The sequence below is a fragment of the Haliotis cracherodii genome, unplaced genomic scaffold, assembly GCF_022045235.1.
Source record: "Haliotis cracherodii isolate W230 unplaced genomic scaffold, xgHalCrac1.p SCAF_8, whole genome shotgun sequence".
Lineage (NCBI taxonomy): Eukaryota > Metazoa > Mollusca > Gastropoda > Lepetellida > Haliotidae > Haliotis > Haliotis cracherodii.
In genome coordinates this window covers 1,567,561-1,582,663 of record NW_027266341.1, presented here as the reverse complement: position 1 = coordinate 1,582,663, position 15,103 = coordinate 1,567,561, and the positions used below count along the sequence as shown (strand labels likewise).

General features: G+C 42.3%; 1 protein-coding gene across 2 annotated transcripts in view; it reads right to left on the bottom strand.

Annotated features, from left to right (window-relative positions):
• The window catches only part of LOC139450500 (F-BAR and double SH3 domains protein 2-like), a 144,582-nt gene extending 138,308 nt beyond the window's left edge, over positions 1 to 6,274 (bottom strand). For both annotated transcript variants that reach the window (XM_071232225.1, XM_071232227.1), the window contains exon 1: positions 6,180 to 6,274. In XM_071232225.1, coding sequence (XP_071088326.1) covers positions 6,180 to 6,218 — 39 coding nt within the window. In that variant the 5' untranslated portion in view covers positions 6,219 to 6,274. The remainder of the gene's footprint in view (positions 1 to 6,179) is intronic.
• Between the last annotated feature and the right edge of the window lie 8,829 nt (positions 6,275 to 15,103).

The window sequence follows — 15,103 nt, the reverse complement described above, 5'->3', positions numbered from 1 at the left end:
TGTGTCCCCATAGTCTGTCCAACAGTTTCGGCAGCAGCAACAAAGCGATCTTGAAGATGCTGTCGCACAATCTGACGATCCTGACATCGGGCGGTGACCCTTGGTCTTCCACTACATGGTCGATCATCTGTAGTGTTGGTGGTCTGGTACCGTTGCTGGAGCCTGTATATGGTACTTACGTGGACTTGAAATGCATTGGCTACTTGCCGGGCGGTTTGTCCAGCATGCGATCGTCCAAGGGCTTGGTGTCGCTGATTTCTTGTCAATCTTGGCATGTGGCAATTCAATAACGAATGAATGTTATCCGATCTGGATGGATTTTCATAGGGCAAGAAATGGGGGAACGCATGTGCATTTCAGTTTGCACGGAACTCACGTGCATCGGGTTATCATGGCCGTTGCCGTGATGCGTTTAGGCGATCGGTTTTACTGTCATCTGCTTTGTTTTTTTATCATCAAATTTCATTTTTCCGGACAAGGTAATGTTAAATTTTAGAAACTTTGACAAAAATTACCCAGATATTTAAATGACAACTTTTCATGCAATGTTACTTGGGGTGACGTTTCTTTTGCGGTTCAGTATATAACATTTGTTACATTTGACCACTTTCTAAATGGCATTGTGAATCCATACATGTATGTTGTAAATTAGGCAGCAGATATACCCTTATTTGCTGGTAGCTAGATGACGAGTGTGATATGTCAAGCTTCTGGGCATCGCCAGATATATCTCCCCATTCACTCCCCTACACCATTTCCACCTTTCCTTACATTCTTGCCAGTCTGGGTCTGTATATATATTTAATACTGACGCCTTGTCAGTTACACCCTCGGCCTAACACATGTTCCCAATACCCACTCGAACCACGGTAAACCCACCCATCCTCCGCCGCTGCAAGTTCTCCCAGCCTCTTTACCACAGAGATAAGGAATATAATGACTACCCGATTACAGCGTCCTATTCTCATGCCACCTCCGCGTAATTCTACCCCGGAATTATTCGGAAGGCGATATTCGAGGTTTTGACTCTGATAACAGATTGCTCATGGCCTTTGAAGTGAATAGGAATGTAGACTACCTGTTGTTGGAGCGGAATGGCAGAGCCAGAAGGTAATATGGCCAACATGGAAAACACGTGTCTGTAAATAGTGCCACGCCCACAGTGAAATCAGAGACACTGGAACAGGAAGGATCGGCGATGATGTCATCGCATTATTTCCGGGACACTTTGTTTGGTCCATATCAGTCTCAGGCACCAGTGACCGAGATAGGAGACAGGATGGTATGAGTGAAGAGTAAACACATGGTGTAAACACGTGGCGTAAACACGTGGTTGTAGGAAGGAAGAAAGTGGGCGGCACCGCGCTGTAAATAAACTCCTTACGTGTTGAATGTCTTATCTAAATGTATATTGTCATTATTTATTGTTCTCTGACGGAGAGAAAGACTTAAATAGTTTTGTGTTTGTTTAGTTCATAACAATGAATGTTAGATGCTAGAATGGAATCGAGTAAACATCCAAACGGAATAAAAACTAGCTGTTTACGTCCCAGAAACATTATCTTATTTAAAAATACATATCTACAAAATAAAAAGTAAGATCAAATGGAGAACAGAATAGTGGTTAATTCGAGAGCTGATGCAATCTAGACTTGCCTAATCATTCTAGACTTGAGTTGGATTCGTTTCTTAATTCATTCACTAGGGTCTGGTAGACAGGCTCACTCAAGTAATGAGAGTATGGCGGTTGGTGTGCGTTGGTGATTTTCAAGTTATGTTATATTTCATTTAACCTTAGTGAAATGTCCGTCAAAGGGTACCTCTCTCGTCTTGATTCAAGTTTCAAGAGGGGACACAGGCGGCCTAATTGTCCAAAGCCCCCGCAATTCGCTGTGCAGAGTTGCGTCCCTTGGACACGCCAGGAACCTATGATTGTGGGTTAGAGTCCCGGTTCGCCTGATTATCCTTCTAGGTTTGTTAGCACCCACCATACCCGTGGGTTTCACCGAGGTGGTACACGTGTGAGACCTGCATCACTTCGGGCTTTCCTCCCACATTAAGCTGGCACGCAGTAATACAACTGGTATACCAGGTGTTAAAAACGGTGTTAAACCCAACTCACTCACCCAAGGCTCAATATACGTGCCATATATCAACATGAAGCCTAAAAGAAGACACTATCTCTGCTAGAACTGAAAATAGGTCCAAACCGCAAATATGTAACTTTTCTCTATCTTCGTTGAAAAGAAAACAGCGTTTTATTGATAAAAAATGTAGCAAACTCAAATTCAATGATATACTGAACCAAATTAAAAACTTCACAATCCTAAAATTTTAACATTTTGACCTGTTATCATTGTGGGCCCTTATTGTGTATTTAAACAGTAATGGCCACGTATTGTCTTCAGACAACACCCGTTTTTGTGCAGGTGAATCGATCATGTGCACAGCACTATAGTGGCAAAAGTGTTTTTCACGTGCAACTGGTCACGTGGCCATAAAACCGCACGTGTTTTCAGTCATACTTGTTAGCAGTCATTAACAAAAAAAGAAAAACACAAGAAAACAAAAGTCTTTACGGCCATTTGTCATGCTACGTCTTTCAAATGTGCAACGTTAGCGTGCCATCGGCATGTTGCAGACGGGAACGTCCGTAGCTGAAGTCGCAAGGACGATGGGTTGTAGTCGACGGACTGTTTATGATTTACAGACGCGTCTACAGCAAACGGGTACAACCGCTGATCGCCCTCGGCCAGGTCGACCACGTGTGACGTCACATGCAGAGGATCGTCAGATTGTCTTACGTCACCCCCGTAACCGATTTTTTTGACGGCTACATCAACCAGAAATTAACTGTTTAAGGGTAGACTGAGTGCGCAAACTGTTCGAAACCGTCTGAGAACTGCTCACCTTCAAGCACGACGGCCACACTGCGGGCCGATTATACACAGAATATGAAAGCATATTCAAAGCAGGGCGAACGGACGAAGATGGTTGCTGATCATGTCGTCCTCAACACACAAGGACAGTACAGTTTGTCGACGTCAGTTCTCTGGAGGCGGAAGCATGCTTCTCACGTTGGCCTAATTCTGTTAAGAGCGTAATTGAGTGTGGGTGCAAGCTATATTATATTTTTATCAACTTGTCAATACATCAACGTTAACTAGGGACAGAGAGAAGTCCGCCGACAAGCTGTATATCTCATATATTTAATGATCAACATTTTTTCATTATAAGACTGGTCTTCACTGACAGGTGCGCTGTGTCTCGTGGCGCGCGTGCTCCAGCTGTTGATGAGAGCAGATCACGGCGTCTGTCTCGCGCCAGCATCTCAAACATTCCAAACATGTCTCACATTCAATAAGCCAATTACAAGCTTAATTACCAAAAACTCATTTATTCAACAAGCGTCGTTATGCTTATTAACTTGTTAGTGTTTTTTATTCTAACTCTACTGGTAGCTTTTTTGTTGTTGACTAAATCATGTTATGGACCTAAACAAAACTACAAGTTTTTTCGAAAGATAAATTTGACATACGTTTTAGGAGTCTTCGTGAAGTTTAGAAGCGCAAACAGTTGAGCCCAAACTACCCTATGATCACAATACGCACACGTAATGCGTATTTTTATCGTCAACCTACGTAAAGGGGCGGTCGGGTAGCCTAGTGGTTAAAGCGTTGGCTCGTCACGCCGAATACCCGGGTTCGATTCCCAACATGGGTACAACGTGTGAAGCCCATGATATTGCTGAAATATTGCTAAAAGCGGCGTAAAACCATACTCCCTCACTCACTACCTACGTAAATTACGTCATACATTATTACATTTCATTTCCTTTCACCAAAGAGTTTTCGCCGATTTGTATAAGTTGTGACAATAACTTAATGATATATCTTCTGACTAGGAACGAGAGCTAAAGTGTCTCATAAAGATTTGAGAAAAAACGTTAAAAACAAGAACCTGAATAAGACAGAATCCAATACAAGGAAGGAAGGTAAAGGAATGACGCTACCCTCGTGATCCATGCTTGTACCATATATATGAAAAATAATTCAGTAACCAGAAGCATGACTCATTTTCATTTCTGACGAAACGTTTGGCTATTTTTCAAAGGATTAGCGAGACACACGTGGAAACTGTTGCTCAAAGATATTCATACATTTGTTTGAATACGTTCAACGTTTTAACTTTAAGATACACTCAAACAAGTTCACATTTAAGATTGTAACGAGATGTTAAAATGGATCTATAATCGGCCTCGAGCCTTATGATAAGTTTATAACACACGCCCCATCTCTAGACATCGGCCATAGCCTTGATTACATTTATCATGTATCATGACTCAAATTGTGTAGAAATAGTGTTCTATTAAAGAATAAGAACGGGTTATACCTCAAGATATTATAATATAGAAATATTCACTTGACGATCTTCGTTCAACCAGTGAGTTGCCCATAACACACTTTCACAAACTCCAGAACATTAACGTTTTGAAACGGCCATACACTATGGCGCCCGTCTAATTACGCTGTACAGATAAACACATGGCATAAACATTTGTAACCCTCTTCGTCTACACAGTATATTCTCGATAAACACGCATGTATTTCCCCAAAACTAATAGAAACATATACAAGAAAACAATATCAATTGCACGAATTTGCAAACACGAGTCAATTGGTATTTTGCTCGAACTTCACCCCGTAGGACCCCGTTAATCAGCATGATTTCGTCCGGTTAAACGAATCACGTGTATGGAGTGATGTCCTGTACTTGTAAGTGTTTGTCCGCCTGACGGGGTGACTGGATTAACAGGTCAGGCGGATTAACGAGGTTTCACAGTGCGTGTCATCATGTATACTTCGCTGTAGTGTATATACCACCACGGACGAAAGTACGTATTACTGAAGTCCGTGAAACTACGATACTGCCATATCCTTGGAGGTTTATCAACACTACATCATGTATAGCATTCTTAGGGAATGTGGTCCATGCAGCTCAAAGATAATTCTCTAATTCCCGTAAAGTTTCTCCCATTTATTTTCTAGGCAATCAAACCCACACCGAAACGTAAATGAACATTGTCAGGTTATGCCTTAGGAAGAGTGAACACAGCACGCGCTGTTGCAGAGAACGTCACGCGCACATCTGTCTGTTGCATGAACCACTTCCACCCGCCACCAGCCACGTGCGGAAAGGGAGACGGGGGGCCAGGGTCTTAGTTACATGGGGTAGGGATGGGGCTTATAGGTAACAAACGCAGGTAATGCAATATGATTACAGGTAATGCAAAATAATTACAGGTAATGTCAGATAATTACATGAGGTATTAGGAAGTTTGAAGAAGCTAATGCTACAGGGAGCCACGCCGTGTTGAGGAGTTTGTGTCAATAACGGTCATGTAAGACGCCGCATGTGTTGAAGCTTTGTTTGATTAAGTTACGGAAATAAAACAGCTTTTGTATCTACTAGAAAATAACCCCCCACGTAAACACTCCCTCTGTCTCCCAGCGAGTGCTGAAACTGGTTTATCCGCGGAACCACAATGAACGGTTCCAGACACATTCTTGCTGTAAATATTAATTCAGCGTTTCCAATACTCCGTTTGGTCTTGAGTCAGTACAGCTAATGCCCATTTCACGCATACACCATCCACTGGCGAATAAAGTAGAAAAACAAATCAGAAGTTCAATCAGTTTAACATGTTAAACTTTTCAAGATTTATATTTGTATGTTTTCCCCTGCACGTCAACACCTCACGGCTTGTCTGCCGAACCTATAAATCATACCAATTTGAATGGGGTTTTTCTAACGTAAACGCTTTTTTTCCTAAAAGGTGAATTTCTTATGACACCACTTCGCATTGATAACTGGAATCCATTAAGGCCGATATTTCAATACCACGACCACAACATCCCAGATCAATTAGCCATCTGGATACCTAATAATGTGCCAATGTGGTAAGAACATTGACTTCAATGACATACATTGTTATCATATTATAAGCACATTTTCAAAACAGCTTTAAAACATCAAAACAACCAAATTGAACCGTTGTACGATCTTCACCTACACAGGTGAGGGCGCAGGTCTTTGACCTTCTAATTGCCTCCAGGTGTGTGGTCTACCTGGTCGACCAGTATCAATATGCTTGTATAATCAAAGCATGTATATCTTACCTCGGAACAATCTCCTTTGTAGCACAGTAGTTTAACCATCTAGAGGTCGTGGTAGTAGTCGTTCCCGTACACGGTGTAGTATCCACATGCTACCGACTGTCAGTCAGACAGTTAATGCTGCGTCTATAGTATTGCCCTCTAGATGCACCAAGATCCCCCTTCCCCCTCAAAACTCATCCGCCCTCCCCCACGACGGAGTATAGCGTTACGTTATGTCATTACCGCTGATAGCAGTTCTAGAGCGTGAAATTCTATTAGGATTTCGAAATAGACTTCGTATTATTAGGCTCCCGTAAATATACAAGATCCCATTTGAAGTGTGAGTTTACATATTGACATACATTGAATTGGCATATATCTGATATTTCTATATACACAATGTATCATCGTTATTTACATCCATCAATGGGAACGCCATAATTAACGCTTCAGCTTGTTCTCACATATCTCAACAGAAACTCGTTATCTGTTTTCCGAGATGAAATATTTAGATTATTAACTGGAGAAATACTTCATCTATTCGACACCGGTTGAAGGTGTTGCATATGTGTAATGCGTTAGGAGGAAATGCGCAGTTGCGGCTTCTAACGTTACCAAGGTGACGATTTCAGCTGTAAAAACTCTTTGGTAGTTTTTGTGCATGTCGGTGTAATCCATCTGGCACCAGTCTCCCTGGCAGACGGAGCCAAGTTTCACTCACTAATCACTCACAACAAAACACGCTCATTACATTTCCGCTCCCCACCACACCCAGCCCCGCGCACAAGTTACATGCCTCTCAGATATGCAGGCCTAGTTATGTCAGGTATGACTCCCTGACTAAAATACTCGGCACTTCAGGTTTGAATTGGTTCCCCTTACTTAATGTGCGATCGCAGAAATAACAGGCGCATTGAGGAAAACATGTTCCGTTAAATTAGGTCCTGCTGCAGCGCTGGCGGAACTATAAACAAATCTCAGTATTTCAGTGTGTGAGTGAGTTTGGTTTAACGCCGCTTACACTTGTATTTCGGTTATTTAATGACGTTATAGTTTTATGTGGAGGTTAGCCAAAAGTGACAGGTTGTACAAGTGTGCCACTTTGGTGAAACCCACGAGCACGGGTATTGTATGGTGACCGAGAAGGACATCGCTTTCTCGCTTTAATTATGGCTGCGATAAAGCGATAAAGCGATAGCACGAGACGAGAAAGCGATAACACGAGACGAGAAAGCAATAGCACGAGACGAGAAAGCGATAACACGAGACGAAAAAGCGATAGCACAAGACGAGAAAGCGATAGTGCGAGACGAGAAAGCGATAGTACGAGACGAGAAAGCGATATGTATATCGCTTTCTCGCCTCGTGTTATCGCTCTATCGCTCTATCGGCCGTAATAGAAGGCGAGAAAGCGATGTCCCCACTCGGCCACCATAGTATTGTGCTGGCAGACCTAGAATCATATTCTATGTGAATCTTGAATTCGAAACCATTATCTCCGGGTCCTGTCATGGTTAAGGGGCGCAACTCTGCACAGCACGTTGCCGTGACTTACATCTCTTATAGCTGTGTTCTTAGTAAACGAGTTGTATAGGTAGCAAGTGTATATATATCATATGTTCAGAAAAGTTTCACTTCCTGCCTTGGAATGGGCTCATTTAGATATGCATCGTTCGATAGCGTGACAACCCAGGCCGTTCATGTGTTTCCTGCATACAATTTTGAAGTAATAAATATCGTTTTTTATGTTCCTGCCTGGAACATGTTTCAGATAATTGTGGCCACTTTAGTTCCCATGCACTATCTACAGTTGTACGTCCAGGTTCCAAACGGTTTACGTGCCATTAGCGGGTTGCACTTGAGTTTACGATTAGTCTCAGGGTCGGGAGTACTCTGGGTATTCTGGATCTTGAAGGGCAAACACAAGTAGTGAGTGGGTGATTGAGTTCCAGTTATATCACGGCGTGTCAGCTTAATGTGGGAGGAAAGCCCGAAATGATGCAGGTCTCAGACGTTTACCACTTCGGTGAAACCCACGAGCACGGGTATGGTGCTGAGAAACCTAGAAACATAATCGGGGCGAACCGGGATTCGAACCCATAATCATAGGTTTCTGGCGTGCCAAAGGGACGCAAACACAAGTAACAGACAGTGACACTGACATAAGGATAAAAGACTACCACACAAGGTATTTTCATTTTTATATACTTCAGTGTGAAAGACTGAGTTTTTTAAAGCTGCACTGCAGTGAACATAAAACATTGACGGAACTATTGTTGTACAAGAGTTACCTCCCCGCAAATTATCTCCCCTTAATCGTCAGTGTCTAGTCTCTATTCAAACTGTTAATTTCCTTTTTACCTTAATTCCACATTGACAAGGCACAATAATGACAAGTCATTTATTGACTTAATATCTCGTCTTGCCGTGTGTTATTCTCTTGAAAATGTTTTGTTAAAAACTGTTAAATTCTGTAAAACTCGTCAATCGAAACTGTTAGTTTCGCAAAGCGCTTTTTGTAACTTGACCTGCCTGTATTCTTTCGTTTCCAATTGCAACAGCAGTCTCGTAGATTTAAAAAACAACAATTTTTTAAAGTTGATTATGTATACAATCATATCCCAAAGTAAGAATTTTATTGATCTCAAATATGTGTTGTCACTTTTGAAGACTACACACAATGTTTATAATAGTTCATGTGTCTCGTGAAATGTCATGTTTCTCGTTTCTCGTGACGGTAGAAAGGAGACAATTTCACACGTTGCTGCCGATATTAAATTCACATACAAGTTATTATACTTATAATAAAGATTGAACACCGATAACAGATTGTCAAATAAGGTATTCCGGCTTTTGAAGGTTGAACATCGATAAAAGATTGTCAAACGAGGTATTCCGGCTTTTGAAGATTGAACATCGATATAAGATTGTCATACATAATATTCTAGTTTCTGAAGGTTGAACACCGATAATAGATTGACATACAAGATAGTCTCTGGTTCATGAAGTTTGTCCCGCAAAGAATTCTTGGGGGTAGAACACATTCAAATACATCGTCGCCTGCATCATGTGGCACTTGAGGTAGCGTTATTTTCTACGATGCAACACGTATCCTTTGGTGTGATTATAATTAAAGCCTCATGTCCCTCATTTCCTTAGTTTTCATACTCCCAAGTGTATGTTTCCACGTGTGTTACCCGGACCACTGCCTCTTGGCGTCTCTGCCACATACATTACATTCTCATACTCATTGTAAGTGAAGACTGAAGCTTCCAGGGGGGCACGGGTGGCCCAGTCGTCTAAGGCGCCGCAATTGGCTGAGCAGAGTTGCGTCCCCTGGGCACGACAGAAACCTTTGATTGTGGGTTCGAATCCCGGTTCGCCCCGATTACGTTTCTAGGTTTGCCAGCGCCATACCCGTGCTCGTGGGTTTCACTGAAGTGGTAAACGTCTAAGACCTGCATCACTTCGAGCTTTCCACCCACATTAAGCTGACACGCCGCGATATAACTGGAATACTGTTAAAAGAGGCGTTAAACCCAACTCACTCACTCAGTGAAGCTTCCAAAAGAATCAACAGAAAGTTACGGCCACCGGGAAAGCAGGCAAACCAACAGCCAGGCGAACAGCAATAGCTCCTACCGATTTCCTGAACCATATGGAGTTAAGTGAGCGAAACAAACAATTTAGCTTAGACATGCATCATACAGCCTCACTGCAATGATCCAGGTGTTTTAGTTTTCTGTCGACAGCTTCTTAATTCATTGGCTTTGTCTTTCTAGATGGTCAAAGCAAGTCCCCAGTGCCTCACGCAGGTGGCAAGAATTGGCTACAAGGGGGATCGGTTGGTGAGACGCTGTCATTGCGAGTCATCGTACCCTGATGGTCTGTCCCCGACTCAATTGTATGCAGGTCGCTGTGATATCCATGGACCATTGCTGACAGGGACATTAAACAACACTCATTCTGCACAGTGTGGTTGTATTGATTTGGTCGTTGCCGGTCCCTTATTGGTACATAGTGACCTGCGTATGCTCACCAGAGACTCCCGATGACTGCAAGATTTCAAACAGCCATTATTATTCGCATTCGCCAACTTCCAGGGCAAGTTTGGAATCATGGTGCCACTAATTTCTAAATTCCAATCATTTGAAATACTGGTATTACTTCTGGTGGCTGTGTGCCAGTGTATATCCCCGCGTTAATGCTTATTGTTTCTTGTTTAACGCCGCACCCTTCACTATTCCCGCTTTACGGCGGCGGTCTGTAAATAATCCCGAATTGGGATAAAATGACATGTTTATTAAGAATAAAGACTAGCTAACCCTAAAATTGATATATATATATTATACAGGGCCCCGTTCCAGAAGCTGGCATGGCGTTAAGGACGATCGCGACTCCCATGCTTTAACTTTGTCTCACCACAGCCGTGGCCCTAAGATGGGTTTCCAGGTTTGAGGTCGGAAAGGTAGCCGAGTGGTGAAAGCGTCTGCTCCTGCGCACACCGAACCCGTGATCGATTCCCCTTATGGGTACACTGTGTTAAGCTCATTTGTTGTGCCGCAATTCGCTGTATCAGACACCTATGATCATGGGTTCGAATCCCAGATTCGCCATGTTTTTATCTTTAGCACCATGTCCGTGCTCGTGGTATAAAGTGGCAACGTCTCATGCCTGCATCACTTCCGGCTTTCCTCTTACATCAAGCTGTCACATCGTGAAATAACTGAAACAATGTTCAAGGCAGCGTTAAACACCATTCACTCATACATTCAGAGACAACGAGCACCCAGGATGGCACTACAAGGCGCTAAACTAATTTTCTCATGTGGGGCAATATTTAGACATGCTTCATGCATTGCTGAGAGTTAGGAGTTTGCATTGAAATAATGTAGTCTTGGGATGGCTTCACCCCAGTCAGCGGGAGCTACAATATTGCCTAGCTCCCGGGAGAAATGTCGATATAAGGTTGATTAATGTGGTTCTGTTCCGCTAGTCAGTGCGAGGAAACGTCGGCTGTAAACAACTGAAGCGTAATGGTCAGGAATTGCGCATCATTACAACTTCGGATAAACCGAACTACTGGTTCATTTGAGATTGTTATATCCGGAGCATGATCTCCAAACCTCGCCAACGAACTGTAGCTTGTGTAAAACAAGATACATATAGTTTATGCATTATAAACTACATACACTGTATACCCTCGTGAAGGTCCGGGTTAGAAGTGGTCTTCAGTAACTCATGGTTGTGGTAAGACGGGATCAGGTGATCAGGCTCGCTGACTTGGTTGATAGATGTGATCGTATCCAAAATGCGTATATTGCTGCTTATGGAGTCATTCGCTGGATTGTCTGGTCCAGACTCGAATATTTAAAGACCGCCGTTATATAGCTGGAATATTGCCGAGTGCGGCGGTGAACCACAAACAGCCTTTCCTGAGCACAGTTTCCTGATGTGCACGATAGGACATTATAGATATATTTCCCTAAACAACATATAACACTTCTATTGTCAGTTTGAATATATCCCACTGCACGTTAGGTCATTATGGAGTTTATTCCTTTGTTTGAACGGGTTTCGAGGGTGACAGGAACGTCTATCCTGTAGTTGATGTGTTTCCTCCGACTATTCCTGCAGGTACAGAACCGTTCACGCAATGCATCTTCATCCCTTCCCGCTATAACTAGAAGTGTGATGTATCACCCCTCAAACCCCGAGCTGGATATATCCCTCCCTGGAGATGGTATCAGGGCAGAATTTCACACATGGGGGACACGAATTGAAAAGCTGGCTGTCTGGATGTTTTTTAACTTTCTGAAATCAGTCCAGATCTGAGGAGCTGTAACGTTTTCAAACATAAAACGGAATTGACTCCCGCGACTGGATTGTTGTGAGCCTTCCTGCTGCCAGCCCAGGGGAATATTCCCTGCAGTCATCATACACTGAATACCAGCAGAATTAATACAGAAATTAGGCAGCAACCATTTAACCAATTTAAAATTTTAAAAACTGGCGTCTGACCTATAACACTGCCTGAGCTACTATACCACAAAGGAAGAGGAGTTTCAGGGAAGCTGACAGTGAAGTGAGTGAATGGGTGTTTTGCATGCAGTCAGGAATATTACAGATTGAATGGACATTGTAGGAAATAGACCCAGCAGACCCACTGACCCAGGATGTATATGAACTAAAAGAGTGCAACTATCTGGCCAAATAAAATGGATCGTTCCATGTCATGTAACATTTCAATGGAAAGGAACTTCACTCAGAAACACTACTGTCACATGAAGCTTTTGATAGGCATTTAGAAGTTGGAGGACATGACCCTTTATTGATGACAACTTCTTTTCTTCTTTTTCATGATGATTAGAGCTGCTTCTTGCTCCTTCATAAGGCGAAAGCTGAGTAAGTGTATAGAGTTGATATGTTTGTATAAATCATGATGTGTTTCCACAACACAATTTGCATTAATCCTATCTCATTGACTTTGTCATGATATTTTATTCTTTGTACATTCATCGTTCATCTACCTTGTATTGGGTAAACAGAACATCTGTGTATATATTTTTAACGTCATTCACTTACTCAGCATTCACCTGATGAAGGGGCAAGAGGTAGCTCTGAATATTGTGACAAAGAATAAAAAGAAGTTTTTTTAATAGAAAGTTTCATGTTTTCACTACTGTCACAACATCTCAGTCTGAATGTGACCTTGAACTGCAACTCAGAACATACTCCAGGCCTCCTGGGGTTCTTCAGGATGCCAAGTTTCTGGACACCACTCCCACAATTTCTGTCTTGTCAAAGAATGCAGGAACTGACAAAGTCATAAACACATCCTGGATAAACTAGGAAATATGAGACAAAGAAACAAATTAACATATATGTAAATATTTTATTCCAGTTGTAACAGTTCCACATCTCTCACAAGTGTATATATTAAGTAGTTATTGTGGTAACAAGCAGTAGTATTCATGGGGGGTAAATACAAGCACGCATAAATAATGAAGTCACATTTTGGCTATCTAGTGGACCAGTTTTTTGTCTAGTGGACCAGTCTATTTGTCTGGAGTACCAAGCAGCTATACATGTTTAGTCTAGTAGACCAGTCTATTTGTTAAGTGGACTAGTCTATTTGCCTAGTAGACTAGTCTATTTGTCAAGTGGACCAGTCTATTTGTCTAGTGGACCAGTTTATTTGTCTAATAGACCAGACTATTTGTCTAGTAGACCAGTCTATTTGTCAAGTAGACCAGTCTATTTGTCTAGTAGAACAGTCTATTTGTCAAGTGGACCAGTCTATTTGTCTAGTGAACCAGTCTATTTGTCTAGTAGATCAGTCTATTTGTCTAGTAGAACAGTCTATTTGTTAAGTGGGCCAGCATAATTATAAGACACCCACACTTCAGAACAGCAATAGCTACTTTAAATATGTCTGCTGTATGGTTGTACTGCTGTATGGTTGTACTGCTGTACTGTTGTATGGTTGTACTGCTGTATGGTTGTACTGCTGTACTGTTGTATGATTGTACTGCTGTATGGTTGTACTGCTGTATGGTTGTACTGCTGTATGGTTGTACTGCTGTATGGTTGTACTGTTGTATGGTTGTACCGTTGTATGGTTGTACCGCTGTATGGTTGTACTGCTGTACTGTTGAATGGTTGTACTGCTGTATGGTTGTGCTGCTGTATGGTTGTACTGCTGTACTGCTGTATGGTTGTACTGCTGTATGGTTGTACTGCTGTATGGTTGTGCTGCTGTATGGTTGTACTGCTGTACTGTTGTATGGTTGTACTGCTGTATGGTTTTACTGCTGTATGGTTGTACTGCTGTACCGTTGTATGGTTGTACTGCTGTATGGTTGTACTGCTGTACTGTTGTATGGTTGTACTACTGTATGGTTGTGCTGCTGTATGGTTGTACTGCTGTATGGTTGTACTGCTGTATGGTTGTACTGCTGTACTGTTGTATGGTTGTACCGTTGTATGGTTGTACTGCTGTATGGTTGTACTGCTGTACTGTTGTACTGCTGTACTGCTGTATGGTTGTACTGCTGTATGGTTGAACTGCTGTATGGTTGTACTGCTGTATGGTTGTACTGCTGTACTGCTGTATGGTTGTACTGCTGTTTGGTTGTACTGCTGTTTGGTTGTACTGCTGTATGGTTGTACTGCTGTATGGTTTTACTGCTGTATGGTTGTACTGCTGTACTGCTGTATGGTTGTACTGCTGTACTGCTGTATGGTTGTACTGCTGTATGGTTGTACTGCTGTTTGGTTGTACTGCTGTATGGTTGTACTGCTGTATGGTTTTACTGCTGTATGGTTGTACTGCTGTACTGCTGTATGGTTGTACTGCTGTATTGCTGTATGGTTGTACTGCTGTATGGTCGTACTGCTGTATGGTTGTACTGCTGTATGGTTGTACTGCTGTACTGTTGTATGGTTGTACTGCTGTATAGTTGTACTGCTGTATGGTTGTACTGCTGTATGGTTCTACTGCTGTATGGTTGTACTGCTGTATAGTTGTACTGCTGTATGGTTGTACTGCTGTATGGTTGTACTGCTGTATAGTTGTACTGCTGTATGGTTGTACTGCTGTATGGTTGTACTGCTGTATGGTTGTACTGCTGCATGGTTGTACTGCTGTATGGTTGTACTGCTGTATGGTTTTATGCTGTATGGCTGTACTGCTGTACTGCTGTATGGTTGTACTGCTGTACTGCTGCATGGTTGTACTGCTGTTTGGTTGTACTGCTGTATGGTTGTACTGCTGTACTGCTGTATGGTTGTACTGCTGTATGGTTGTACTGCTGTATGGTTGTACTGCTGTATGGTTTTACTGCTGTATGGTTGTACTGCTGTATGGTTCTACTGCTGTACTGCTGTATGGTTGTACTGCTGTATGGTTGTACTGCTGTATGGTTGTACTGCTGTATGGTTGT